Here is a 27,952-nt window from a genome sequence, read left to right as displayed (position 1 = left end):
AGGGGAGTAACCTGGGATGTACCAATATGTTAATTAGGAAGGGGGAGTCTTTGAAGAAAATATAGACAAGAGGCTGACAAACTGAAACTTGGAAGGGGAAGACGTTGGAAATATAGCTTCTATTAGCTCCTAAAAGTTAGGCCATGAGAAAATTGGTTCAATCTTCTAGCCTTGATGGGGTTGTGATAGGAAATTTCCCCTGTAGGTGCTTTGCATGGTGCGCTCCGCTTGATCACGTGAGCCGTTTCCAAGATGGCGGCAGGGGTGGCCGGGTGGGGGGTTGAGGCAGAGGAGTTCGAAGATGCCCCTGATGTGGAGCCGCTGGAGCCCACGCTTAGCAACATTATCGAGCAGCGCAGCCTTAAGTGGATCTTCGTCGGGGGCAAGGGTGGTGTTGGAAAGACCACCTGCAGGTAAGGAGGCTGCGGTGGTGGCCGGGAAAACGGGTGGGATGTACCACAGGGCGAAGGGGAGGCCAAGGACCGGGTCTTCCACCACCAGCCGGGCAGGAGGGCTGGGCTGGGGCCTTCTGGGTTGTACTCTTCGGAAGTTATCGAGAGCAAATGGAAGCTACCTCCTGAATGCAGGCCTGTTCAAGGGCTGAACCACATTGGATCCAGCGCACGGGAGCCTGGAGAGCGTTTGAATGTCCCAATCAGCTAGACTGTACCAGAGTGAGCCCAGAGTAGGGGGAGGGGCACCGGGGCGAACTATCCTAGTCTGGTGAACCTTGCCATTCTATGCCCACGTGGGGGTGGGGGTGGAAGGCGGGAGAGAGGGCACATGATCAGACTACCCATTCAGCTGGGAAGAGGGGGAGGGGTCCCCGGGGCAAATTACCCTGGACAAGTGGACTGAACTATCGAATTTAGCAGGCGGTGCAAAGGACCCCTTAGCTTAGAGTTGAGGGAGGGGACACAGGGTCAAGTTGGCTGGATAGCTGGACCATGTTACTTTGTGCCAGCAAGGAAGCAGGCATCAGGCAGGACGGACACATTCATCTGAACCTTACCACTATATAGCCAGCTGGAGGGCTCAGTAGGTGAGGTCTGATAGGGTTCTTCTGCAGGGATTGAGGCTTGATCCCAGTCATCCGTACTCTTCTCTCAAGGCCCTTGCTGATCCAGGTCCCCTGCTCCTGGGACCCTTCTTCTCCCCATGCAGACCTAAGGAGCAGAGCCTAACCCTTCACTTCCCACCTTTTGGCCTTTCCCTTGCCCAGCTGCAGCTTAGCAGTCCAGCTATCCAAGGGGCGGGAGAGTGTTCTGATCATCTCCACTGACCCAGCCCACAATATCTCCGATGCATTTGACCAGAAGTTCTCCAAGGTGCCTACCAAGGTCAAAGGCTATGACAACCTCTTCGCCATGGTGAGTGCAGCAGGGCTCAGCCCCGCCCCCCCCGCCCCAACTCTGGCAAAGTCACCTTCAGGCCTTTCCTGTGAACACCCACCATCAGTTACCATGTCCTGCCCATTCTCCATCCTCTGTCTCTCCACTTTCACTCCTTCTTCAGCATACCCACAGGGGAACGAGTGAGGAACGTTTGTGGAGCAGAAAGGAAGCCAGAGTGACTGGCTCTTAGTGAGCAAGGGAAGGGAGGGAGACATCAATCAGGACCACATGGTGTAGGACCTTGCAGCCCACTGAGATCAGTTTAGCTTTGTTTCCAAGTTAATGGGAAGCTGTTTGTTTTAAGCAGAGTAATGTCATGGCCAAATTTGTTTTCCAGAAAGTTCCCTGTAGCTCTCATGCAGAAATTGGATTGTAAGTCAAGGATGGAAACAAGGAGACTGGGACAGTGACCAGGCTAGGAATGATGGCAGCCCAAAATTGGGAGAAGGGCTGAGAAGTGGTCAAATTTGGGATGTATTTTGGAATTAAAGCAATTTAACTGCTTGTTTGTAATGGGTGAGAGAAAAAAATGAATTAAGCATAAGTACATGTCTTGGTTATCTCCCTGGGCAGCTGAGGTGGGGAAGACTGGGAGAGGAGCAGGTTTAGAAGACCAAACGTCAGGAATTTTATTTGGCCACAGTGAGACCAAGGTGCCCACTGGTCATCCAAGTGGAGACATCAGGACAGCAGCTTAGTTATGTGAACCTAGAGCTCAGAGGAGGTTGGCGTTGATTTGAGAGTCATTGTCCCAAGGGTGGTATTTAAAGCTGTGTGAGTGGAGGAGCACGTGAAAGAATAGAGAGGCCCAGAAACAACCCCGGGGGCACATCAGCATTTAGGGTCCAGCAGAGGAGGAGGAAGAACCATTGAAAGAGGCCGAGAAGGAGCCACAGGAGAGGTGGGAGGAAAGCCAGAGAGTGTGGGCTCCTAAGCTCCAGGAGGACAAAGGGACTAGGGCAGAAAGGTTGTCGGCTCTAGCAGGCACATCAGTTTTAAGCAGATCACCCTGGGAATGGGGGCAGAAGCCTGCCTGGAATGGGTGAGCTGAGGTGGACACAATGATCACCATGATGGGAGCAGAGAAATGAGCATGGCCATCCCTGGAGGGGGAAGGGAATGAGGGTTAAGGAAGGCTTTTCTGAGGAAGGAGATGCCGGAGCATGTTTGTTTGCTGCTGCACATGCTTCAAGGAATTCCTTGGTGGTCCAGTGGTTAGGACCCTGGGCTCTCACTGCCAAGGGCCCAGGTTCAACCCCTGGTCAGGGAACTTAAGATCCCACAAGCTGCACGGTGCAGCCGAGGGGGTGGGGGGAAGCTTCAACTGGGAGGGACAAGTGATATTGCAGGAAGGAGTAAGGATGCCGGCTGAGGACGGGCCTCAGGCAGGTGTGAGCTCACTCCAGCGCACAGACCCAGGACTTGGGCTCTGCCAGGACCAGGGGCTTAGAAGGAATGTGGGGGGACTGGGGCGTTTCCTGGGAGGAAATGAGGGTGTTGGCAGCCAGTGGCTTCGCTCTCTCATTGAGACACAGGCGAGGCACAGGCCTCAGCAGAGGGTGAGGGACACACGGGCCAGAAGGGGTTTGAGGAGGAAGAAGATATGGCATTAACATTCCCATGGGTGGATTTTCTGGCTCGTCGAGTGCCTGTTAGAGATTTGTGATCAGGAATGGGGAGCAAGGTTGAGTTCTTCGTCTGGGATGTTCCCCTGATGTTCACCTCGGTGTAGCCATGCCAGCGAGCTGTGAATAAACAGGATGGGGCTTTTGCCAACCACAGAGGGAGAAGGGAGTGTTTGCAGAGGCGTCTTGTGGAGACTGGGCTGGATAAGAGTGCCGCCCAAGAGGGACACTGACGGTGAACAAGCGGGCAGAGGTGCGGGGATGAAGTGGCCCAGGAAGGTCTAGAATAACAGGAAGTGAGAAGGCTGGGGTCAGAGAGTGGCCTGGTGACTAGGAACAACCCATCAAGGGTGTGACTGTGGGGGGGTGATGTGTGGACAAGCTCCCTGCAGGGAAATGACCTCTGAGGCCAGGGAGTGGAGGGCTTCGCCACAGGAAACATGAATTCAAGTAGAAGAGGTGACACAGGCGGGAGATAGAGAGGCAATGAGTGCAGGACGGGCCAGGGACCCCAGGCTTGGTCATCCCCTTCATGGAATCTGGATCCATGTTGAGGACCTACTCTGTGCCAGACACTTCCAGGCACTGGGGACACAGCAGTGAACAAGACAGAAAAACCCCTGCCCTTGTGGGGCCAGCATTCTGGTTGGGGAGACAGGCGAAAAACATGCTAAGTAAACCATGTGAGGAGAGGCCAGATGTTAAGAAGAAAGGAAGGCAGGGCAGAGGGGGCTAGGGCTGCACTGTTAGATTGGGCGGTCAGGGATGACTCACGTTAGAGGAATGATCTGGAAGAGGTCACAGGCCCGGGTGGGGGAACAGCCCATGAGAAGGCACTGCAACGCACTCTGGCTTCCCTCTGGGACACTGAGCACAGTTGGCGATTTTCCATCTGCTTGTGAAACACTTTAACAATCTGTGCCACCACCCGAGACCTTAAGCGCCTAAGGAAAGGGCCAGGGCACCTCAGAGGTCTCCCCAGCTGTGACCTGGTGAAGGGCTGTGCTCAGGGCACCCCACAGGCTCCCTCGGGCTCCGTGCCCAGGTGGGAAGGCTCCAGCAACAGCAGCCTGAGTCTTGACCCTCTCGGCCCCCAGGAGATTGACCCCAGCCTGGGTGTGGCGGAGCTGCCGGATGAGTTCTTTGAGGAGGACAACATGCTGAGCATGGGCAAGAAGATGATGCAGGAAGCCATGAGCGCCTTCCCAGGCATCGATGAGGCCATGAGCTATGCAGAGGTCATGAGGTCAGGCCCGGCGGGGACTCTGGGTGCCCGGTGCTGCCTGGGGCTAGGGTGGAAGAGGGGGCAGAGCGGGCCTGATCCTCATCTCCCCGCAGGCTGGTGAAGGGCATGAACTTCTCGGTGGTGGTGTTCGACACAGCGCCCACAGGCCACACGCTAAGACTGCTCAACTTCCCCACCATCGTCGAGCGGGGACTAGGCCGCCTCATGCAGATCAAGAACCAGATCAGCCCCTTCATCTCACAGGCAGGCAGAGCCCCAGGGCATCCAGGAGTCCCCTGAATCAGAGTGGGCCCCCGGACCCCAAGATGTGCAGAAACAAAGGCATTTCCCACATACGCTCTCAGTCAGCGCTTCCCAATGGATGGGATGGATCTTCACTGCGGGGGAACTGTCCCCCCTACTCCACAGCACTCAGTGTCCCTGCCTCCACCCGCTGAGTGCCCCAGACAGAGCTTGAAAGCACATATCCCAGAGCCAGATGGCCCAGGTTCGAATGCTTTGCACTCTGGTGTGACACAGCTCTGTGACCTCAAGTCACTTCCCCTCTCGGGGCCTTATCTGTCAAATGGAGAGCATGCGAATCCCCCCATGGGTTATTATTAGCACGACATGACAACCCTGATGCCTTCACACTTTTGCACACCACTGACACCTCCTTGGTTGTGTGTGGTCCCCCGGCGGGGACCTGTGCCTCAGTCACATTTGTGGGGCACTTACTGTGTGCCAGACACTGTTCCAAGCACGTGACATGTCATATAGCACAACAGCTCTACACATGAGGAAACTGAGGCTCTGGGAGGTCAAGCTAACCTGGCCACAGTCCCGCAGAAATGGCAGAGCTAGGGTTGGACCCCTGCGATCTGCTCAAGGGCCCACACCTTTAACCACTGGGAGGTGTCAGGAGTCTTCCCCCGGGTGTCTAGTGAGCCCAACCCAGGGAGTATAATGTGCCCCAGGTAAACCATGAGCCCTCTCACATCGTCCCCACAGATGTGCAACATGCTGGGCCTCGGGGACATGAACGCAGACCAGCTGGCCTCCAAGCTGGAGGAGACGCTGCCTGTCATCCGCTCCGTCAGTGAGCAGTTCAAGGATCCTGTGAGTTGCGGTCCAGGCGGGCGGCGAGAAGCTCAGGGGAAAGAGACAGGGCTGAAATCTGCCCCTCCCTGTCCTGTCTTGGATCCTGCAGGAGCAAACCACCTTCATCTGTGTGTGCATTGCTGAGTTCCTGTCCCTGTATGAAACGGAGCGGCTGATCCAGGAGCTGGCCAAGTGCAAGATCGACACGCACAACATCATTGTCAACCAACTCGTCTTCCCTGATCCCGAGAAGCCCTGCAAGATGTGTGAGGCCCGCCACAAGATCCAGGCCAAGTACCTGGACCAGGTGCGCACACCCACCCTCCCGCCCAGCCCTCATATCTCTGACCCTGGAAGCTGGGGTCCGTCCCAGCCCAGCCAAGGCACTGCTGACCTTTTACTGTATTCTCTGACCTTTTGCTCCAGCCCACCTTCTGTTCCTCGCCCCAACCCCCTGCCCTTCACTCACTGCTTCAGACCTGATTCTGGCCTTCATAGACTGGGTGGCCTGGCCTAGATACCTCTCACCCTGGGGAGTGGGAGGTCCAGCCCGGTGGTCTCTGACCTCACTGGCGCCACTCCCACCTATGTCCCTGTGAAGCCCTTGCTCATATTCTCTCCCTGACTCTGGGAGACCCCTAGCCTGACCCTTTACGTTAATCACATTCTGTCCCTGCCCTGTGGCCCTGCTGCCTTCTGCCCTCTACCCCTGCCGCAGATGGAGGACCTATATGAAGACTTCCACATTGTGAAGCTGCCACTGCTGCCCCATGAGGTTCGGGGGGCGGACAAGGTCAACACCTTCTCTGCTCTTCTCCTGGAGCCCTACAAGCCCCCCAGTGCCCAGTAGCACCACCACCAGCCCCAGCTGCTGCCATTTCACACTCAGCCGCCACCCACCGGGGCAGAGTTTGCACAAAGTTCCCCCATAATACAGGGGAACCACTTGGGGGAAGGGAGGCAGGGAGGGGGTCTTTTCCCCCTGGTGGGGCTGGGGGAGCTGTAGCTGCCCCCGCACCTCTCCCCGCCTCTCCTCCCTCAATAAAATGATCTTAAACTACTGTGGATGTTGACATGGGGGGTTGGGGCCTAGTACCTCCATGTACAGTTGCAAAGGTTGTACACTGCACAAAGATGTCACATCCAGAGAGGCATAGATGTATGTTTAGGTCTCTCACAACAGAGACCTAATAGAGATGTGTGTTTATTGTGGTAATTTTGGAAGGAGGGTTCTTCTGTAAAGGGGTGCCTTTTTCTAGCTCTATATGGGTAAGGGTGTCCTCTGGGGCTGTAAAGCCTGGAGTAGAAGAAAGGGGCATCTGCCCACTTCCTTCAAGGCTCAGAGCGTGGGAACGGGGAGGCCCCTTGGCCAGCCCCAGGCTGGTGGGGAGCGGATTAGGTCGGCAGCGGGCCCAGCACTGCCTGCTGTTTGGTTTGGGAATTAGTGGGCACCCTGGGCAGAGGCTGGGCCTGCCAGACTGCGGATTAACAGTTTCCACCCCCACCTCCCAATTCCTTTTACAGGGAATGGCATCAGCCCCTCCCAGCACAGGGCTGCAACAGGGGGGCTGATTAAGGGGCAGGATGACAAAGGACTCAGGCTGGATGGGCCCTGAAGTCCTGTCCTGCCCCCAGAGCAGCCTCACTGAGTGGCCTGCCGCCTATTTCCTGCAGTTTGAACTTCAGTCCCCATATTCCTAAAATGGAGACAGAAGTGTGGCCATTCATAGGGCCATGGCACAAATTCACCTGACCCTGGAAGGGTTAGCAAACCAGCCTGAAAGGCATAAAGCAGCACCCCTTTTCTCCTTCACTCCTCCCTCTGCCACTGCCTGGACAGTCACGGTCATCCCCAAGACCCAGGACTGGCATGACCTTGGGTGTTTGCAAGTTCCAAGCTGGAGCTGGATGGGGATGGCGGGAGAAAGGGGGTGACTAAGGATATGCATGAGTCAGGAAGTGGTGTTCAGAGAGTGCACACCCAGGGTCTAGGCGTGCCAGGGTGTGTGTGTGAGGGGAATGCAACCACGAGCCTAGACGTGTCCCCCCAGTTCAGTCAGGTGTACACAAGCCCACGTGGGCACGCCCACATTGAGGAGGTGCTTGTAAACGAACATGGCAGTGCAGCCCATGGCAGGACCCCAGGCTTTGAACCAAACTGCCTGGGTTCAGATCCTAGCTGTGCCATGAACAGACTGTGCGTCCTCTGAGCCTCAGTTTCCCTACCTTGATAGCGGGAATAAGGAGCACAAACTTCACATTTCCTGCTTTTGAGGACACAATGAAATGAAATAGGTAACGCCTTTACAGTGGCCCCAGGCATGTACCTGCCAAGGTCTATTTGTTACTATTCACTGTAACAATTAGTAAGCATGTGAACTAGCCTGGGCAACCCGCCTCTGCCCCAGCCCGGGTTCAGCAGTCAGAAGTATGTGGGGACAGTGAGCTGGAGGAGGGGAGATGCGCACGGGGGTCGATGGGGGCTGTGGAGGGGAGGGCTGGCTGCAGTATGTGAGGATACATCCAAGGGAATAGGGGCCTCTGGTCAGGTATGGAGCCCATCAACCTGAAGCCTGTCCCCTCCCCAGTTCCCGTAGCTAGCAGCATCACCCCTCATTCTCTTTTATGTGCTGTCCAGCAGCTGGACGGCAGAGGCATGGGTCCGAGTACAGCCAGTCCGAGCTGGTTCCTAACTACCCCGGGCTGGGCAGACACCTGCCAGGTTAGGAACACTGCGTCCTGGCTGGCCAGACCTTCGGGGGCAGGGTCGAGCGGAGCCATGTGCACTCCTGGTGCTGGGGTCGACTTGAGAGGCTCAGGGGCGCCCCAGGGCGCCCCTCTTGGAGCTGAAACCCTGAGCATCTGCCCCTCCCACACTGGGCTATGCATTCAATGGTGAAGATGGAGGGTTGTTTGTGCCAGGCTAGAGTGCCCCCTTTGTAGGTGTGTCTGTAAAAGGAGAACATCTGTCCTGTATCCATGCCAAATGTGGAGACAAGGTTTTGTGTCCCTAAGCTTGTGTGTTCATGACAACGCCCAAAGTGTTTGAGACCCAGGGTGTATGTGTGCCTGCCCGTCGCCGCCCGCAGTGAGGGGGTGTTGGGGAGCGTGTGTCTTACGCGTATTGATGTACAAATGAATGCAGGTGAGTTTCATGAGGGGTTGTGGCCTGACTCCATCTGGATGTGACCCTCTGGGTCTGTGGGACTGTTGGGAGGGGTCGATGTTGTATGAGTGTGTCTTTGCTACATTGGCATATCAAAGGGACTCCCTAGGACCTGGCTCTGACCCCAGGACTGTGTGCTGCTGTGCTCCTGCATCTGGTGTGTGGCCATGGTGTGTTTTTGTGCAGGGGAGATCAAGAATAAATGTCTGCTACCTCCCTCTGTGTGATGGCTCACGTGTGAAGGCATTCTGGGGTCGGGCTGGGGTCTGCACTTGGCTGGTTGTGTGACCTTGCGTGTGTCTTTATTACATAGTATGATCATGAAGGAATTCAGGGTGCCTGGGTCCCTGCCCCTGTGTTCCTGGGTGGCTGTTTGGAGCACTATGTGGGTGCCTGAGAGCTGAGAGCCTGGTGGGTTAGGGTCCATCTGCTTTATATCTGCGTATGGGGTTGGGGGGGGCTAAGTGTTGTCTCTTTGGTGACTCTGGAAGTCTTTGTGACAGTGCGTACTGCTTTCTGGGTCACCGTGGTCGTGGGAGGCTGTGTTGAGGAAAGCTGAATTTGTGTCTGGGTCTATGGTGTGTGTTTCTAGGTGCATCTTTGTGTGTGATTACAGGTGAGTGTGGAGCGACCCAGAATCACTGAGCAGTGTGTGTATATGTCTGAGTCTGGTAAAGACAGGGTTCCTGCCCCCTCCCCCCAGGTCTAGGTCCAAGATTTCTTGGATCTGCCAGTGACTGACTGGGAGACTGGACAGGAAGGAGCTAAGGAGGACAAGGTGAATTCCCCACCCCCTGCCCCAGGTAACAAACTGATGAGACTTCAAAGTTCTGAGGCTGCAACTGAGGGGGGAGGGCCAGGGAGGGGCCACCCACGCCCACTCCCCAGCCCCCTCCCTCACAGAATCTGGCTTCAGCCCCACCCAACCCTGAAGCCCGTCCTTTCCCTGTCCCTGAGTGTCCCTGAACCAGCCACCAGGTGAGAAGGACCCAGGCCTGGGGGAATAGGGAACCTTGAGGACGAGTCGGTCTGCGGGCAAGAATCTGAGTCCTCAGGGTAGGGTTGGAGGGCTCAGAAGGCTAGAGGGGAATGGACTGAGGAAAGGTCTAGGTGGATCCAGAAGAGGGAGGGGGCAGAGCCAGTTCGATTAAGTGGGAGGGGGATAGGCTGGGGCAGCTGTGCAGGAGACGGGAGCCAGCCTGAGGCTGAGGGGCTGTGGGGGAGGACCTGGGGCCTGGAAGCTTGGGGATCCGGCTTTGGAGGGCTTCAAAAGGAAGTGCAGGGGAGTGAATGGGCCGAGACTGGGTTAGCGGAGTAGGGGGAGGGAAAGCAGAAGTGGGACTTGAGGGAAGGAAGTCAGTTGGAGCCCTGGGAACATAGAAACTGAGGCGCTAGGGACTCGGGGAGCGGGGGGGGAGGCTGTAGATGGCGTCCAGGTAAGGGGTATGGGATCAGAGAGGGCAGCTCGGGTTAACTCGGTGGACCAAGGGCCTTGGCGGTGGGGGATGAACAGAGAGGGCCTGGGGAGGTCGGCGCAGGACGCTGGGACCTGGAGTCCAAGGAAGGGAGTGGCCTGCCAGAGGGCCTTGGGGAGGAGGGCTGGGGGCTAGGGCAGGACTGAACAGGTGGGAGGGGACGGAGAGCTGAGCCAGAGCCGGTACCGAGGAGGTGGCCGGGCGTGGAAAGTGACGCGGAGCTGAGTCGTCCCCGCACATTTCCACCCTCGCCAGCAGCCTTCCAGCCCGGCCCGGCCCCCCATTCCTCGGCCCCCAATCCCGGGTCCGGTCCAGCCCCCTCTCCTTGGGCTTGACCGGCCCGGGCGCCGCGATGACTGTCACGTACACAGCTTGCGTGGCGAACGCGCGCTTCGGCGGCTTCTCGAAGCTGCTGCTGCTGTGGCGCGGGAGCATCTACAAACTTCTGTGGCGCGAGCTGCTGTGTTTCCTTGGGCTCTACATGGCGCTGAGTGCCGCCTATCGGTGAGGCGGCCCCGGGAGAGGGGGGAGGGCCGGCCGGAGTGGGGGCGTCTGGGGAGGGGCTCCGGGCCGGCCGCGGAGGAGGTGCTGGAAGGGGGACCTGCAACTGGGGACCAGGGCTCGCCCGTGATCCCGCGCCCCCTCCCTCGCAGCTTCGTGCTGACCGAAGAGCAGAAGCGCTACTTTGAGAAGCTCGTTCTTTACTGCGACCAGTACGCCAGTCTCATTCCGGTCTCTTTTGTGCTCGGTGCGTTCGCGCTCCTGAGTTCCCCATTCCCTTCATCCTGAGAAACCCATTGCCATTCATGCCTTTTGGAGACTCCCATTCCTGCCTTTCCGAGACGCCCCCCCCATCAAAGCCACCCCCCACAAATCCCCATTTCTGTGTCCTTTAGGCCAAGTATGGCCCCAATTCCTGAGACCTTGTATGTCATCTGATCAGAGGGTCCCCTGAGGTGCCCCCAGTGAGAATTCCGTGTCATGCATAGGCTTATCCCTGGTCAACTCAGGGGCTCCCATCTGTGTCTGCATGGGATTACTAGTGCCTCCCCTCACATGTACTGAGCCCCAGGGACCCCCATCCAAGAGCCCCACATGACTCCATCCTTTCAAGTCCAGCCTGAGGGGCATCTCTGACAAGTCCCAGCTCCCTGTCCTCAGTGACTTCACTTGACCTCAGCCTTCCTCCCACCATTCTGGGCCCACAAGGATGGGGTGACCAGCCTGCCCCAGGTTCCCTGACTTAGACACCATGCCCAACCCCTTCACACATCCCTGGCTCCGGGGCTCCCTGTGGCTTTGGTGACAACCTGCCTGTGGGCCCTCTGTCTCCACCTCTATACGGAGATCCTAATCTCCCATCCCAGGTGACATCCAAGTAGCCAGGGTGATCCAGCCTGCACCAACCTCTCTGACCTCAGGGCTGAATCTCCAGGTTCCCAGCTCAGGTGGCCCCACATGGTCTGGGTATCCAGCCTACCGCATGTTCCTGATGAAGACCCTATGTCACTCCTCTTCCCATGACCTGGGACCCCAAACCCCTGGCCCTAGTGTCCCAACTGAGTCTCCCATTCCCGGCTCTCCCGCAGGCTTCTACGTAACGCTGGTGGTGCACCGCTGGTGGAACCAGTACCTATGCATGCCCCTGCCCGACGCGCTCATGTGCGTGGTGGTCGGCACAGTGCACGGGCGCGACGAGCGCGGCCGCCTCTACCGACGCACGCTCATGCGCTATGCAGGACTCTCTGCTGTGCTTATCCTGCGCTCTGTCAGCACCGCTGTCTTCAAGCGCTTCCCCACCATAGACCATGTGGTGGAAGCAGGTGAGGCTCCGGCCAAAAGGAACGCGGGGGGTGGGGGGGCGCAAAGACTGAGGGTGGGGCAAATAACCCCCGACCTCGCCCCTCCAGGGTTTATGACCCGCGAGGAGCGCAAGAAGTTCGAGAACCTGAACTCATCCTACAACAAGTACTGGGTGCCTTGCGTCTGGTTCTCCAACCTGGCGGCGCAGGCTCAGCGCGAGGGCCGCATCCGCAACAACGGCGCCCTTAAGCTGCTGCTGGAGGTGGGCTCTCCAGGTGGTCACTCATATCAAATGCCAGGGAAATTGTACCCCACGCACCCTGAGGTTGTGTGTCTGCCATGCGCCTCCCACAAGGCGGGTCCCAACCACCCTTATCTAGCAGTCCCCAGGTGTACACTTAATCTCTATGGGGCGGCTCCTAGGTGCATAGTGCTCCTAGGCGTACACTCACCACTAAATACTCCCCCTGAAGTCCCTAGAAGAACACGCCCGCCTCCCACCAGGTGACCACTCGCCTCCATCCCAGGCACACCCCCCCCCACTTAATCCCCATGTGTGAGCTCACTGTTCAGGCCCCCTCATAACGTGTATCTGCCTCCAGGAGCTGACTGTGTTTCGGGCCAAGTGTGGGATGCTCTTTCACTACGACTGGATTAGCATACCCCTTGTCTACACCCAGGTAACCCCGCCGTGCCTCTTTATATCCCGCGTCAGAGGCCCTGGAGCGTTGGTCTCAAGGAGAAACTGAGGGCCAGCTAAGACCCCATCACAGTGACTCGCGATCCTGACTCTGGTCTCTCCATGACACCCCAAGGCCCAGAGAACCCTGAATTGGCACTCCGTCCTGCCCCTCCCCCAGGTGGTGACCATCGCTGTGTACAGCTACTTCCTGGCCTGCCTCATCGGTCGCCAGTTCCTGGACCCGGCGCAGGGCTACAAAGACCACGACCTGGACCTGTGCGTACCCATCTTCACCCTGCTGCAGTTCTTCTTCTACGCGGGCTGGCTCAAGGTGGGTGGGGCCCCAAGGCCAGAACTCCAGGGGTGGAGCGGGAAGGGGTTTTCAGTTCTCCACCTACCTCTCCTCTTACCCACTCAGGTAGCTGAGCAGCTCATCAACCCCTTCGGAGAGGACGACGATGACTTTGAGACCAACTTTCTGATCGACCGCAACTTCCAAGTGAGACTCTCTCGGTTAAGACCATCCCTGGGCTCCCAAAGCGGCCCTGGCCCCACCCCTGCTAAGACTCGCTCAGACATCGCCCCTGATCCATCCTTCTCTTTGGTCACCACACTCCTACCCATCCAGAGGGGTCCACCCTTCGGTGCCGGCGCTGTTCCATGCCCGCTCTTCCCCGCGTATCCTCGCCCGCAGGTGTCAATGCTGGCCGTGGACGAGATGTACGACGACCTGGCCATGCTGGAGAAGGACCTATACTGGGACGCAGCTGAGGCTCGCGCTCCCTACACCGCTGCCACCGCCTTCCTGTTGCAGCAGCCCTCCTTCCAGGGCTCCACCTTCGACATCACGTGAGCCAGTGGGGATGGGCGGGGCCTCTTGGGGGCGGGGCTCATGACTGCGGGGTGTATCTGATTGAAGGGGCTGTGGGTGACCAGGTCGGGGCTAAAGGCTACACCCTGGAGATTCGGGGCTAAGAGCTAAAGTCATGAGGACTAGGACGGGTCAGGGGTCAGGGATCCGGGTCAAGGTCTGGGACCCGGCCACTAACTGGGGGCAGAGCTAAGGGCTACAGTCTATGAGGACTGGACGGGCCAGAAGCGATACCAAAGGACAGGCGGCAGGGCCCCAACTTAGCCTTTTGAGGCCTAAGTTTGAGCATAGCCAGAGCCAGAGGATAAGGCCAGGCTCTCGGGTGAGGAGCCAAGGTCTTTTGGGATAAGTGGGACAATGGTGTGGAAAAGCAGCGTTCCTCGGTCCCAACTCTGTTGATGAAGAAGGGAGAGGCCGCAGCGCTGACCCATTGTCTCTTCCGCAGGCTGGCCAAGGAGGACATGCAGTTCCAGCGGCAGGACGGCGTGGATGCACCGCTGAGCGATGCACACGGCGACTTCCTGCAGCGCCTCCTGCCGGTGGGCGCGGGCATGGCCGCTGGAGGCCTGCTGGGCCGGCGCCTGTCTTTACTGCGCCGCAAGAACAGCTGCGTGTCGGAGGAATCCACAGCCGCCAGCTGCGCATGCGCGGGCGCCGCTGATGGCGCGGGCGCCGCTGATGGCGCGGACCCCGCTGATGGCGCGGCCCCAGAGTGCAGTTGCAGTGACGCCCTGCTACCCTTAGGCCTGCCAGAGCCGGAGTCTGAGCCCCACGCCGGCTGCGAGCCGCCAGCCCCCGGGCCACCCGCCGAGCCCTTCACCGTTGTGCCAATGCCCGGGCCCCGGGGGCCGGCTCCACCCTGGCTGCCCAGCCCCATTGGCGAGGAGGAGGAGAGTCTAACCTGAGACCCTTGGACCCTGGATCCCCAAGGATAGAGAAAATGCCCCAACAACGCCCGCAAGCAGTGGTTTGGGCTTTATAAGCTGCCTGTGGACTCCGCCTGCCCGCTTCTTACCTGCCTGCGTCCCGCCTTTACGTTTGGCACAGAGGCTTGGAGCGCCTCCCGTGGGCCAGGCACTGCACTGAGGGCAGGGTATTCTTCCAGCATCTTTGAACTGTCGGTCCTTACCACCAGCTCTACTTCCTACCCGCCACTGCGTGACAGTTTTTATCAGTGTGCCTTGCCTTTCTTCTTTCCTCAAATTGGACATATGAGTGCCCACCTCAATGCGCTGTGAGGATGAAATGAAATGTGGCTTTAAAGTGTTTGGTACATAATAGGTGCTCAATAAACTTTTAGTGTTTTTTGGTTTGTTTGTTTTTACTCAACTCCTGCCAGGCATTTATGCTAAGTAAGCTTTAAGGAATCCTCCAGATTATTTGATGATGCCCTGCCCACTTCTTCCCAAATTCTCTCTGAAATGGCCCCATTAGTGCCCAGGGCTTTACTCATTCATCAATGTAGGACCCCCGGTCCAAGGACCATAGCTTTCTCCTGCCAGCGTTTTTCTTTTTCTTTTGTTTTTTTGCCGCGCGGCTTGCGGGATCCTAGCTCCCCGACCAGGGATCGAACCCGGGCCCAAGGCAGTGAAAGCGCGGAGTCCTAACCACGAGACCTCCAGGGAATTCCCCTGCCAGCCTCGATTTATGCTTCTGCAAGTGACCCCTCTGCCTCAAGCCCCTGCACTCTCAGATACCCCTTCAGTGCTCTAGGTCTTACATCAATCGTATGTAGGTGACTCCTGAATTTAGAAGTCCAGCCAGGATCCCTCCCCTGACTCGAGACTCAGAGAGCCAACTTCCTGCTTGACATCTGCATGTGGGGATCTCACGGGCACCTCGAACATAACATGCCCCCAAACCAGCTCCCTATCAGCTCCCCACCTGTCCCAACCTCTGTCAGCATTGTCCTTCCAGATGATGAGGACAAAACCTGGGCGTCACCTTCAACTCCTCTCTTTCTTTCATCCCCTCTCCTTATCAACCCAGTAGCAAACCCCATCAGCTTAGTCTTCAAACTGTATCCAGAATCCAACCATTTCCCATTCCTCCAGGGTCCACACCCTGGCCAGAGCCCTATCACCCAACCACCCACCTGGACGAGTGACCTGGTCTCTCAGCTCCGGCCCTGACACCCCCGCAGTCTGTTCCTCCCATAGGAGCCAAAGGGAGCCTGTGAAAACTTGAATCAGGTCATGTCACTCCTTTGCTTAGAACACTTTGTGGCTCCCACTTCACTTAGCATGAAAGCTAAAGTAATCCACACACCCTACAAGGCCCTGGACAGTCTGCCTGGTCTTGACTCCCTCCACTCTTCCCCTCACTCACTCCACTCCAGCCACACTGGCCTCCTCACTGTTCCTCTAACCCACCGAGCAAGGTCTCGTCCCAGGGCCTTTACACGTGCTATTCCCTCTGCCTGGATCACTCTTCCCCAGATACCTACATGGTCCCTCCCTCACCTCCTGCAGGTCTCTGCTTAAATTATGTCACTTCAGGGCTTCCCTGGTGGCGCAGTGGTTGAGAGTCCACCTGCCGATGCAGGGGACGCGGGTTCGTGCCCCGGCCCGGGAGGATCCCACGTGCCGCGGAGCGGCGGGGCCCGTGAGCCATGGCCGCTGAGCTTGCGCATGCGGAGCCTGTGCTCCGCAACGGGAGAGGCCGCAGCGTTGAGAGGCCCGTGTACCGCAAAAAATAAAAAATTAAAAAATTAAAAAAAATTATGTCATTTCCTTGGTGAGGCCTCCTTTCCTGGCCTTTTATTAAAAATCACCACCTGGGCTTCCCTGGTGGCGCAGTGGTTGAGAGTCCGCCTGCCAATGCAGGTGACACGGGTTCGTGCCCCGGTCCAGGAAGATCCCACGTGCCGCGGAGCAGCTGGGCCTGTGAGCCATGGCCGCTGAGCCAGCGTGTCCAGAGCCTGTGCTCCGCAACGGGAGAGGCCACAACGGTGAGAGGCCCACGTACCGCAAAGAAAAAAAAAAAAATCACCATCTCCCAAATCCACTTCCTGCATCCGCATGACTTTTGTCTGCTTTATTTTTCTCTGTAGCACTTCTCACATCAAATATTTTATCTATTTTGTTTATTATCTGTCTCCATTGGAATTGACAGCTTCCTGAGGTAGGGATTTTTGTCTGAAGCTTCTTCAAAACCCACCACACACACATACAGTTACACAGATACAAATATGATTCAAACTTCCTACTGGGTGCTATCGGTCACTCACACTTTAGTAAGAACACAAGCTAGGATTTTCTTAAAAGCACTGACCTGAGCCCCTGGCCTACCTTCTCTCCCTCCCCTCAGAGCCCAGAGTCCAGCCAAGTCAGATTGAAAGTCTTTATTATCTCTCTTCTCAAATATAAAATCACTCTCTCCCCTGGCAGCTCACTAAAATCAAGAATAAGAATCACATTGCTAAAAAGAATAGGCCCATTCCTGCCTCCCGCCTCATCCTGAACTCTCGTCCCACCTGGGAGAGAAAAGGGCAGAGATTATGACTTCAAGGCTCTCAAGCAACTGGCTGAGGCATAATGCTGGGCCCCATGTGAGTCAGGGGAATCCAGGGTGGATTAAGCCCTGATTGGCTGGACAGGTGGCAGGATCCTGAGATCCATCAATGCTTGTCAGTGGGGCGCATGTTCAGGGGTGCTAGGCGTCCCAGGGGTCCGCGGCGAGCGTTGGTGGCCAGCCGCTGCTGTGCCAGGAATGACTGGGCATGGGCAGGTGCCCGCTCTTCCCCAGCTCGCTGCTGCAGAGCCATGCCCTGGAGGGAGGGGCATAGATGGGGTCAGGTGAGCCCACAGGACCCCCATGCCCACCCAATACTTCAGCCATGGCAATGGTGCACTCACCATATTATACCAGGCACTGATGAGCAGCTTTTCTTCCTGCTCTCGCTGACTTCGACTCTTCTCAAAGTCCATCTGCTAAGGAGGCAATAGTCAAGGACCTGGATATGCTGAGGACAGTGAGAAGGGACAAGGACACCCACCTCCAGGTGCCGGATGCGGACATCCCGCTCTCGGAGCTGTGTCCTCAGGGTGTGGAGTTCCGGAGGAGCCCCCCCAGGTGGCCGCTGCTTGGGTTCCAGGGTCTGTATGACCTAGGGGTTGGGGAAGACACAGCCAGGGTGACCTTGGCCTCACAGGCCGTGGTGTAAAAGTCTGTGACATGATTAGACATGACAGGTGTGGGGGCAGGAGGCATGAACCAATGGGAGGCAGCAGCCTCGGCAGAAGGCGTGTAGGGCACCCAGCGCCCGTCCTCACTGTGCGCGCCTTGTCCACGTAGCGGCGGTACCGCTCCTCCATGGCCCGCAAGTCCGCGTCCTTCTTCTGCAGGTTGTGCTGCAGCTCCTCGATACGCCGGGCTGCTGGGGGGGGAACAAGGTGGCCCCTCAGCTCTGTGCCAAGCTTGGGGCTCCCTGCACCCAGCCGGCCACCCAGTCCCACTCACTGCTGCTATCGGCAGGGGGCTCTAGCTCCTCGATGTACTCGCGCTTCCGCTGCAGCTCCAGATCTGCCTCATGCAGCTTCTGCCTGCGGGCAGGGGACCGGCAGCAGCAGGCTGAGCTCTGGGCCCATTTCTTTTCTCCTAGTGGTGGCCACAGCCTTCCCAGCCAGCCAGAAGTGTCCCTGCAGACCTCTCTGCCTGACCCCAAGCCTGGGGGTTATGTGCGCTGGCCCCACCATCTCCTCAGCCATCAGAGTCCCAGCCCTCTACACCCCTCATCAGGTGGCCCCTGGACCAGCCCTCCCATTTGTCCACTTCTCCCCATTCCACAGCCCACTCGCTGGTCCAGGCACCATCATCCCTTGCCAGCCCCCTCTACTCTCAACCCCTCAGTTCCATTCTCTACCCAGCAGCCAGGCATTTTTCTGGAATGCAAATCTCTTATAAAACAAAAGGAAATATGGGACTTCCCTGGTGGCACAGTGGTTAAGAGTCCACCTGCCAATGCAGGGGACACGGGTTTGAACCCTGGTCCGGGAAGATCCCACATGCTGTGGAGTAACTAAGCCCGTGCGCCACAACTACTGAGCCTGTGCTCTAAAGCCCACGAGCCACAACTACTGAGCCCGTGCTCCACAACAAGAGAAGCCACCGCAATGAGAAGCCCACGCACTGCAACAAAGAGTAGCCCCCACTTGCTGCAACTAGAGGAAGCCCGCGTGCAGCAACAAAGACCCAACGCAGCCAAAAATAAATTAAAAATTTTAAACATTTTTAAAACAGGAAAGGAAATGCAAGCTAATAATTGACAGTTCTGCCACCTGTGGCAAAACCCCAAAGATTCCTGTAGGTGAGACTATTATCATGTGTTGGACATGGAACATGGTGTAACATCTAATAGTGAACCTCTGGCTATTTCTACTAAAATTACAAAGGCATGTACCCTGGGAGCCACCCATTGCATTTTTATGTATATTTGCACACAAGCAAAATGATGCCTATATAAGGTTTACTTTGTTACATTGCTTGAAATTGCAAATACCTAGAAAGAATGAGTTAAACACATTACGATATTACAAAAAATGCTATAGGCCAGACCTTCTGGACCAGAATTCTACAGGAGAATTAAGCCCTAATGCCTCCAGGTATCCATCCTCTGTAAGGAAATAACTTTCTGTGTTCCAGGTCGGCCTTAGCTTCATTGCATCCTTGGCAGAACTGAGAAAATAGTCACGAAAATAATTTTCTGTAAGGCCTAGTTCCCCTATGGAACCCCAGTTGACAAAGGCTGCTATATTTGAAAAAAAAAATAAGAAGGACTCCTTTATTTATTCTTAAGGAGAAATTTCTCCAGTTAACTTGTTAAGTAGGGAAAGCAAAGTGCACATATTACACTACTTTTTGTGTAAATAAGGAATGATAGTAAAAATCTATATTCATATTCATTTGGATCTGCTTTAAAAATTCTGGAAGGGTTTCCATAATAAACTAATAGAAATGAGGGTGGAATGGAGTGGAAACTGAGTCAATGAGGGAGGACTCAGAGGTATACCCTTTATTTCTGTATAGCTCGGTATACATTTTGGTTTTTAAACTATAAATGTGATAGCTATTTAAAATAGTTTCTTTCTTTCTTTTTTTTTTAATAGTTCCTTTTTGGGAATTCCCTGGCAGTCCAGGGGTTAGGACTCGGAGCTTTCACTGATGTGGGCCCGGGTTCAATCCCCAGTTGGGGAACTAAGATTCCACAAGCCACACAGTGTGGTCAAAAATGAAAAACACAAAAAAACAACTTTCCTTTTTAACAATGCAAAAGTAAAAGGTGACTATTACTCTGTCATACAACCTTGTTGCAATTTCCTCTGTGGCACCCCATTGTTCCCCCAAAACATTCCATATGCTTTCCCTTAGTCTATAAGGCCCCACTTGAGCTGACCCTTCAGACTCCCTTTCCTCATCAAGAACTCCCCATCGACACCGGATCCACCTCCCACGCCTTTGCCCCAGCCTTTCCCCCCACCAAGAGTACCCCCACTCTGGGACTCACAGATGCTCCTCCAGCTTCCTCTTCAGCAGGGTTGACTGGAGGAGAGAAGAGGCATTGGGTGAGTGAGGGCTCCAGAGGTCCCAACCTTTTTCCAGACTGAGGGTAGGGGGTGCCACCCTGGGCTCAAGGTACTTACAATGGACTTCACGGGGCATCGGGCAGCAGGGGGGAGAGAGAGAAGGGTTATTGGGGGACACAAAGGAGGGCCAGGCAGGGAGGAGGTGGGCACTCACATCTTCAGTCTTGCCCCCCTGCTCCTGCAGGGCCTTCTGCAGGTCATCCACCTGGGCCCGCAGCTCCGACAGCTGCTGCTGGTTCAGCCTGCAGGGTTGGGGGGTCCACTTAGTGCCTGCGCCCGCCCTCAGCCCCCCTCCAAGCGTGTGAGAGGCCCCCCTCCGCCAGGTGGGTCCTCACCGGTGCTGCATCTCCAGGCCGTGGCGCGCGCGGTTGGCCTCCTCCAGGTGGCGCTGCAGCTCCTCCTGCCGTTCCCGGTCGGCCGCCTCCTGCTGGCACAGGCGCTTGTTCTCCAGCTGAAGCTGTAGGAGCGTCTCCCTGCGGACCGGGAAGGAGTGAGCAGTGCGGGAGATGGGTCACCACTCAGGCCTACCAAGGCTCCAGCAGGGAAACTGGGCAGACGCGGCCAGGAGAGGGATAGAGCCCTGGGGGAAGAGCCCAGCCAGACCCTGGGGTAGGGTTAGAGTACAGGGGACAGCGCCTAGGCATGGGTTGGCGGAGCGCCGGTGGGGCTGGGGGGCAAAGTGGGCGGAGCCATGAGCTGGGTCTAGGGGTGGCGCCAGGGAAGGGTGGGGCTACAGGAGAGGGTTAGAACACTGAGATGCGGCTGCCAGTAAAGTAAGACACTGAAAAGTGAAAAGCTGGGGTGGGAGTTCTTACGGGCAGCGCACAGGGCAGTGAACCTAGCAGGGAATATACTGAGGACGGGGCAGAACCCGTCCTGGGGGCAGAACCCAATGTGGGCAGGGCTGGAGCAAAGGATTTTTGCCTGGGGAGTGGAGACAGATGGGTTGGATCTAATTTGTGCACTGAGGACGGATCCTGAAGAGGTGAGCCACCAATAGGGCTAGAGCCCTGGCCAGGTAAGAGCAGAATTAGGAGTGAGTGGGCCTAGAAGCCCGGCTAGGACTTGGGAACCAAGTTGAGCAGGCCTGGCTAGCGGTAAATACCTGTACTGGGGACGGGGCTGAGGGTGGGCACTGGCAGGCCCCAGTGGGGCCAGAGCTCTGAGTGACCCCAGGATACCTGAGCTCCGCAGGTAGGATCTCGGCTGCTAAGTTTTCCACAGCCGGTGAGGTGGGATCCAGTGAGGGGTCTGGAGAATGTGTGAAAAGTCTTCAGGTGGCTGCACAGTTTCTGTCCCCATCCCTAGGATCCTCTTTCCGAGAAGCATCTTTGGGGGCTCAACTTCGGCCAAAAGCCTGACTTGACCCAAACCCCCACCCCTGGCATGACAAGGAGCCATGATCCTTGGCCTGGGTTTGCCTTTGCCCCACCCAGAGCCCCGATAGACAGTCCCTGCCTTCTGTCAGCCCATGTCACCTCTTTCCACTCTAGCCTCCCTCCTAGCTCTGCCTAGCTGGCCTAGCTCTGCCCCCAACCTAGACAAGCCCTGGGACACTGCCTTTTCTGCCTGCCCTAACAGCACACCAGACCAGGTAAGGCCAGGCCAGCCATCTCCCAGGCCCTGGGATGGGCCTCCAACTCACCGGCTTGGATCAGCCCGCGAGGCTGCAACTGGGCGCAGCGCAGCTCCTCATTGGCCTCCCGCAGGGAATCCCGCTCTGCCAGCAGCCGCTGGAGGGATGGGATGCAACAGGCCACTTGAGGCTGGATCAGCCTCCTAGGATAGGGGTCCCCAACCCCTGGGCCGCAGACTGGTACCGGTCCGCGGCCTGTTAGGAACCGGGCCACACAGCAGGAGGTGAGCGATGGGCAAGAAAGTGAAGTTTCGTCTGCCACTCCCTATAGCTCCCCATTGCTTGCATTACTGCCCCCAACCCCCAGTCCGTGGAAAAAATGTCTTCCACGAAACCGGTCCCTGGTGCCAAAAAGGTTGGGGACCGCTGGGCTTCCCTGGTGGCGCAGTGGTTAAGAATCCAGGGTACACAGGTTGGAGCCCTGGTCCGGGAAGATCCCACATGCTGCGGAGCAACTAAGCGCGTGAGCTACAACTACTGAGCCCACGTGCCACAACTACTGAAGTCCGTGCTCTGCAACAGGAAAAGCCACCTCAGTGAGAAGCTCACGCACCGCAATGAAGAGTAGCCCCCGCTCACCGCAACTAGAGAAAGCCCGCGTGCAGCAACGAAGACCCAACGCAGCCAAAAAATAAATAAATAAAAATAATAAAGTTCCCTTAAAAAAAGAATCTTATAAAGATTGGGGACTGCTGTCCTAGGGAATGGCCTCTGCCACGATGGGCAGGGTGGGGCTTGGGTGGAGGGACCTCAGCCTCACCTCCTTCTCCTTTGACACCAACTCATACTTTTCCTCCAGATTGCGGCACTCGAATAGCCATTTCTCGGCCTTCATGGCCTCCTCCTGCCGCTGGCCCTGCAGTTCCTGAACCTAAACAGAGGAGAGGGGAGAGGACAGCAGGGTGGGAAGGAGGGGCAGGGACTGAGTACAAGGTGAAAGGGCGGAGCCAGAGGAACCAGCTGAGGGAACTTGGAGGAGGAGGCTTAAGGGGTGGGGCTTACAGGCCTAGGGAGGAGCTGGCTGGCCTAAAGGGCGTGGCCTCTATGTAAAAATGGGAGCAGACTCTGGGTGGAAGGACTTAGCACCACGCTGAGGGTGAGATAAGTCAGCGGCCGGCCAAGAGAAGCCCCCACCCCAGTCCAGGTCCAGGCCCCCGCCCGTACCTGCCGCCGCTGCGCCTCTAGCTGGGCGCGCAGGGAGCCGGCCCGGCGCAGCTCTTCCTCCAGCTGCCGCGTGCGCTCTGCGTGGCCGGCGTTGCGCTCCTCCAGCTGCCGCACCTGCCGCCGCAGCTCCCGCAGCTCGCCCAGGCGGCGCCGGCAGCTGCTCAGCGTGGCCTCCAGCTGCCCTGCGCGCTCTGACGACTGCCTGCGGGCGGGGGCAATGGGAAGAGGACGCGGGGTCTGAGGTCAAGGGTTCAGCCTGGATGCGAGGCCCTCAGGGCAGGGGAAGGTGTCAGGTCAGCCTTGGGGCATTTGGGTTCAAGGTGATGGGTCATGAGGGTCAGGGGTCAGCGGGGCCTGGTGGCGTTGGGGGAATCATTAGGGAGCATAAAGGGAGCCCTAAACATCAATGGTTAGCCCAGGGTCAAAATCAGAATCTGGGGGACACAAAAATGACTGTGGGGTTACAGGGGGAATGATGGGGCCCAGAGGTTCTGAGGAGCCCCCATGGACACTTTGGGGTCATGATGTAGCTGTGGGCCTAACAAGGGTATTGTGGGTGCAGGGGCCGTGGTGGGGTCATGGCGGATCTTTGAGGCAGAGCACTGTGGGGCTCTTGAAGGTATGGTAGGGGCTCATTAGGCACTTTAACATTACAGGAATGCCATGGGGGTCACAGGGGAGCCCTTTGAGGCAACAGAAGGCACAGTGAGGTTGAGGGGTGGGTGCTATGGGGGCCTACCAAGCACTCTGTGCTTGCAGGGATGCTGTGGAGTCATAAGAAGGTACAGTCATGTGATGGGGGGACAGAGGGGTCACCAGGGGCAAAGTTATTGCATTGTGGGGTCCTGAAGGGCACCATGGGATGCTGGGGCATGATGGGTCCCAGAATGGTGCAGTGGGGTCTGGGGAGCATTATGACCCCCTAGGCTTGCTGGGGTCACAGGGATCCTATAAGGCAGCGGTCCCCAAACTTTCTGGCACCAGGGATCGGTTTCATGGAAGACAATATTTCCACGGACCGGCGGGGGGTAGGGGGATAGTCCAGGCAGTAATGCGAGTGATGGAGAGCGGTGGGGAGCGATGGGGAGTGGCAGATGAAGCTTCACTCTCTCGCCCTCTGCTCACCTCCTGCTGTGTGGCCCAGTTCCTAACAGGCTGCGGACCAGAACCAGTCCGCGGCCCAGGGGTTTGTGACCCCTGCTCTAAGGTATGTGGGATACAATGTGGGATAACAGGGGGATACTGTGGGGTCCTGGGGGGCACCATGGATCCAGGGAGTTTGGTGTTGTCCAGAGGACAAGGTGGATTCCAGGATAGTGCGGTGGGGTTCAGGATGGTATTGTGGAGTCAACAGGGCATTGTGGGTGCCCACTAGGAATTTGGGGGTTACAGAGGTACTATGGCATCAGAGGGGCACTCTGGCAATGGGGGTGTGGGGGGGGGGGACCTGCCACTCACCGAAGTTCATCCATCTCATCCTTCAGGGCCTGTGCCTCCTGGGCCAGGCTGGTCAGCTCCTGGTTCCGCTGCTGCAGCTCGGCGACCTCCCGTTCCAGCTCAGCACAGCGCACGCGCTCGTCCTCCCTGCCGCTCTCCAGCCTGGGGGTGGGGGAAGCATCACATGAAGGGCCTGTGCCTGCCCCAGTCCCCTGGCCTGCTGGCCCTGTCCCCAGCTGACCATACCTGAAGTTCTCTTCCTGCAGCTGCTCCAGCTGGGACTGCAGCAGCAGCAGCTTCTTGGAGGTGAGGCCGGTGGCACCCTCACCCTCGGACCGGCCCACCTGCTCCCTCAGCACCTCATTTTCCTGAACCAGGCTCTGCTTCTCCTCTGACAGGAGTACCAGCTGTGGGCAGGGCATACAGACGAGCCGGAGCTGGGAGAGGGGCTATGCGGGCGGCCCTGCCCTGGGAGAACCTGTGGACCCCCACCTCGGCCCCACCTGCCGCTCCAGGTCCAGACAGCGCTGCCGCAGCTCGTCACCCTCGTCAGCCTCCTCACTCAGGAAGTAGTACCTGCGGGACTGATGAGAGGAGTTGAGGGGGGAGGGTGGGGAGAAACAAGAAACTCAGGGATCCAGGGGAGGAGAATGGGGGAACGGAGGATGGGATCTTCAGGGACAGAGAGGAGGGAGCCAAGAAACCCTCAAGATCTAAGAAGAGAGGGCTGGGACCTGAGGGGACTGGAGAAAAGGCAATTCAGGAACCCTGGGGACCTGGCAAGGGAAGAGGATAGGACCCTGGAGGATGGGAGTGGTTTACAGGCTTAAGGTCAAGCCCTTGCTCCTTAGGTAGCCCTGAAAATCAGTAATGGGGTCGGACCTTTAACAAGGTCCCCACCCCTTACCTGGCTATCAAAGTTCCCATATGTTTCCGGTGACAGGGAGTCAGAGGTGTCTTTGGTCATGAGCTGGAGGGGGGGGTGCAGTGGGAGGACATTGAGATGAACTGGGCCCTCTGAGGGCAGCCTCCAAGGCTTCTACAATCCAGCCTAAGAACTACTCCATCCTCCTGTCCCCAAAGCCAGTCCTCCCCAATAACCCCAGTCCAGAGGCTGCCTCATGTGTCCAGCACGCAGGGACTCCTGGTCCTTCCCCACTCCCCAGCCACCTGGCCACACTGCGCGCCTTGTGGGATCCTAGTTCTTTAAACAGGGATTGAACCCGGGCCATAGCAGTGAAAGCGCTGAGTCCTAACCACTGGACCACCAGGGAATTCTGAGGCCTGGCCCTTTTAGTGTGCTAGGTTGTGACTTAGAGCTGGGGGGCGCTGGCAGACACATGGGACAGGGAAATGTGGCCAGCTGAGTTCCAGACAGAGCCCAGACCTTACCACGGCAGAGCCTGTGCCCAGCTGCCTTGGAGATGTCCCCTCCCCTGAAGCTCCTCGCTACAGTGGGCATACCCACCTACCTCCTGGATGGCTTCCATCACCACATGCTGAACTGATTCCTCTAGCGTCATGATTCTCTGGATGTGCTCTGGGGGTCAAGGGGGGGGAGACTGAGATGGAGGGTGGAAGGGCAAGAAGCGTTTCCTCAGGTCTTCCCCTAGGGACCCCCTAACCTCCCATACCCTGCTTCTTCTCGCAACTGATAGCACAGCCCAGCACCAGCTGAAGCAGCTTGCCAAGCTCTTCTGGGTCGGAGAACTCGCCAATAAGGCTTACATCTGGAAGGTGCTGCTCCAAAATGGGATGCCCCAGGACCTGAGGATGGGAGGAGGAAGGGGTATCAGGGGCTGACGGATCCCCCCTCCTCCCAACCCAACCCCCTAAATCCCTTTACAGTTACTCACATCCTGGGAGTACTCCACCAGGCTCTGTAAGATTGTCTTCAGATTGTTGACCTGGGGAGGGGCAAGGAGTTGTGTCCAGGGTCCCAAATCCCCCCAGAAGGGGCCAAGCAGCCCCCACCCTGAATCTGTCTAGCCCATTCTTTTTTTCTCTGTCTCGCCTCCCAATCCCTGGTCATCTCATCCTGTTTAGCCCCATTCTCTGTCTGTATGTCCTCTCTCCTAGGAGTGAGCTGTCTGGCTGCCTGCCCTTCTTACCCACCTGCCCATCTTGTTCACGTGTCCCCAGAATCCAGTCACTTCTCACCACCTGCCCCACTACACTTTGACCCTAGCCATCATCATCTCTCACCTGAATTATTGCACCAGCTTCCACTCTTGCTGCCCACCCCTCCATTTCTCTACAAGCATCCAGAGGGAGCTTTTTAAAGCCCAGGCCAGGTTTGTGTCTTTCCTCTACTAAAATCCTTCCTTGACTTTACACAGCACTTAAAATAGAATCTATCTTCCCTGCTCCAGCCTGCCAGGCCCTTGATGATCTCATCTACCATTCCTGCCCCCTTGCTTTCTGTTCTGACCCCCCTGCCCTTCCTCGATCACACCAAGCTTATTTCCAACTCAGGGCCTTTGCATTTGCTGCTCGCTGTGTCTGGAATGCTATTCTTCCAAATCTTACATGGAGATCAGCCCATCTGGAGTAACAACCCACCCACTCTCAGTTGCTCTCTCTCTCGTGGCCCAGCTTTTATTGTCTTCATAGAGCTAATTGCCATTGGAAGTCAATGTTAATGTTTGTGTATGCAGGGTTTTGTCTGTGTTATTCCTTGCTGCACACCCAGGCCTGCTTAATAGAAGAATGAAGGAATAAATACATAGTTGGCTGGTCACCATACATCTGTCCCTCTTCCTGTCCAGATCTGTTTGTCCATCACCCAGGACATGTCTAACTGACCCTTCCCTGATCAACTCTTCACCAGTCTGTCCCCCATTCATGAGTCCACCTGTCACCTTCAACCTCCGGTTGGGACCTGGGTCGTCTGAGATGCCCTGGAGCCATGCCTCGTTGAACCAGGAAGGGTCTCTGGGGGTGAGAAGGTGGGATGAGCTGCTGGGGGACCCTTTTGGGACCCTCCCCCTCAGCCCCACTCACATCTGGTTCAGCACATAGGCTACTGCGAGGCCACTGCTCAGTTCCTGGGGGCTGGTACAGGGGGGCGGGACATGGAACGTCTGCAACTGGTGGGGGAGAGGAAAGTGCAACAGGCATTATCAGGGCCTGGGACCACGGAACAAAACCCCTTTTACAGACTTTTCCGGTCAGCAGGACCCTCACATGCTGGGTGGGGGCTGGCCTGTTGCTCCAGCAAGCCAGCTCCGTGGGGGAGTGGCTTCTGCTCACCTGGACGGACCGGAGGGGGCGTGGCCTCATTATACCTCTGCCCAACAAACCCCGCGCGACCAGGCGAGGGCAGACCACGAGTCACTTGGTCCCCATAGGCACCACGTGACCAGGCCAGCTCACCTGTGCCCTCGCCCCACATGACCCAGCCACTAAGGGGCGTGGCCTCACCTGCTCTTTACACGCAAACCTGCCACTTGACGGGTCAGGTGCTCAGGCCAGAGTGCAACGGCCTGGCAGGCCGACGACCCCTTCCTCCTCCCTGCCCCAGGACGGAAGGGTGCACAGAGCCAAGGTCGGGGCTACCGGGCGAGAAGAGAGGGCGTACACCTGTCCCTGGCCCCGCCCCCGACCTACCCAGGTGAGCAGAGACCCGCATAGCTCGGCCTTGTCCACGCTCATGGCTCCCGATTGGATTCGACCCCGGCCGCGGAGCCCTGCCACCGCAGCGGCGTCCAGATCCGCCACCAGCGAGCGCCCGCAGCCCCGACCTCCCGCTCGGCCTAGAGCGCCGCCCCGCCCCCTAAGCGCAGGCCC

At 57.3% G+C, this 27,952-nt stretch overlaps 3 protein-coding genes across 14 annotated transcripts; 2 read left to right on the top strand and 1 right to left on the bottom strand.

Moving 5' to 3' along the window:
• Positions 1-210: 210 nt before the first annotated feature.
• On the top strand, positions 211-6,407 carry GET3 (guided entry of tail-anchored proteins factor 3, ATPase). Its single transcript, XM_029218241.1, has 7 exons — positions 211-413; positions 1,223-1,370; positions 4,117-4,265; positions 4,358-4,508; positions 5,256-5,363; positions 5,455-5,652; positions 6,064-6,407. The coding sequence occupies exons 1-7, from the start codon at positions 253-255 to the stop codon at positions 6,193-6,195; spliced, it is 1,047 nt and encodes a 348-aa protein (XP_029074074.1). The 5' UTR covers positions 211-252; the 3' UTR covers positions 6,196-6,407.
• A 3,916-nt stretch (positions 6,408-10,323) lies between these two features.
• BEST2 (bestrophin 2) lies at positions 10,324-14,621 on the top strand. 2 transcript variants are annotated; one of them, XM_029218240.1, is made up of 9 exons: positions 10,324-10,490; positions 10,640-10,734; positions 11,576-11,809; positions 11,897-12,051; positions 12,392-12,469; positions 12,650-12,802; positions 12,890-12,970; positions 13,166-13,320; positions 13,788-14,621. In XM_029218240.1, exons 1-9 carry the CDS (start codon positions 10,339-10,341, stop codon positions 14,245-14,247), a joined length of 1,563 nt encoding a protein of 520 aa, XP_029074073.1. In that variant the 5' UTR covers positions 10,324-10,338; the 3' UTR covers positions 14,248-14,621. The 2 variants fall into 2 exon arrangements, with proteins under 2 accessions (XP_029074073.1, XP_029074072.1); XM_029218239.1 differs by having other exon boundaries at positions 10,339-10,490; positions 12,650-12,970.
• Positions 14,622-16,361: 1,740 nt separating this feature from the next.
• HOOK2 (hook microtubule tethering protein 2) lies at positions 16,362-27,950 on the bottom strand. Of its 11 annotated transcripts, none has more exons than XM_029218238.1 (22): positions 27,773-27,923; positions 27,167-27,252; positions 27,025-27,097; positions 26,020-26,070; positions 25,798-25,930; positions 25,636-25,703; positions 25,071-25,133; positions 24,667-24,747; positions 24,410-24,570; positions 24,185-24,325; positions 22,727-22,928; positions 22,323-22,433; positions 21,572-21,659; positions 21,108-21,177; positions 20,262-20,399; positions 20,081-20,168; positions 19,848-19,882; positions 17,804-17,886; positions 17,617-17,720; positions 17,340-17,450; positions 17,200-17,274; positions 16,362-17,111 (listed from the first exon to the last, which is right to left on the bottom strand). In XM_029218238.1, the coding sequence occupies exons 1-22, from the start codon at positions 27,815-27,817 to the stop codon at positions 16,962-16,964; spliced, it is 2,157 nt and encodes a 718-aa protein (XP_029074071.1). In that variant the 5' UTR covers positions 27,818-27,923; the 3' UTR covers positions 16,362-16,961. The 11 variants fall into 11 exon arrangements, with proteins under 11 accessions (XP_029074071.1, XP_029074068.1, XP_029074065.1 ...); XM_029218233.1 differs by having other exon boundaries at positions 16,671-17,111; positions 17,200-17,271; positions 27,773-27,950; XM_029218235.1 differs by adding an exon at positions 26,726-26,857 and having other exon boundaries at positions 17,200-17,450; positions 25,892-25,930; positions 27,025-27,252; positions 27,773-27,929.
• Positions 27,951-27,952: the final 2 nt, after the last annotated feature.

This window comes from Monodon monoceros, unplaced genomic scaffold (assembly GCF_005190385.1).
Source record: "Monodon monoceros isolate NGI ecotype Baffin Bay Population unplaced genomic scaffold, NGI_Narwhal_1 Super_Scaffold_12, whole genome shotgun sequence".
NCBI lineage: Eukaryota > Metazoa > Chordata > Mammalia > Artiodactyla > Monodontidae > Monodon > Monodon monoceros.
This window is presented reverse-complemented; position numbering and strand designations above follow the sequence as displayed.

Excerpts from the sequence above, each read along its gene's own strand:
- GET3 (XM_029218241.1), top strand. The coding sequence starts at position 253 with ATGGCGGCAGGGGTGGCCGGGTGGGGGGTTGAGGCAGAGGAGTTCGAA. Across the intron at positions 1,371-4,116 it reads ATGACAACCTCTTCGCCATG|GAGATTGACCCCAGCCTGGG; the intron begins GTGAGTGCAGCA and ends CTCGGCCCCCAG. Across the intron at positions 4,509-5,255 it reads TCAGCCCCTTCATCTCACAG|ATGTGCAACATGCTGGGCCT; the intron begins GCAGGCAGAGCC and ends TCGTCCCCACAG.
- HOOK2 (XM_029218228.1), bottom strand. The coding sequence starts at position 27,445 with ATGAGGCCACGCCCCCTCCGGTCCGTCCAGGTGAGCAGAAGCCACTCC. Across the intron at positions 25,134-25,635 it reads TGATGGAAGCCATCCAGGAG|CTCATGACCAAAGACACCTC; the intron begins GTAGGTGGGTAT and ends CCCCCCCTCCAG. Across the intron at positions 17,887-19,847 it reads AGGAAGCTGGAGGAGCATCT|GCAGAAGCTGCATGAGGCAG; the intron begins GTGAGTCCCAGA and ends CCCTGCCCGCAG.
- BEST2 (XM_029218239.1), top strand. The coding sequence starts at position 10,339 with ATGACTGTCACGTACACAGCTTGCGTGGCGAACGCGCGCTTCGGCGGC. Across the intron at positions 11,810-11,896 it reads AGACCATGTGGTGGAAGCAG|GGTTTATGACCCGCGAGGAG; the intron begins GTGAGGCTCCGG and ends TCGCCCCTCCAG. Across the intron at positions 13,321-13,787 it reads GGCTCCACCTTCGACATCAC|GCTGGCCAAGGAGGACATGC; the intron begins GTGAGCCAGTGG and ends TCTCTTCCGCAG.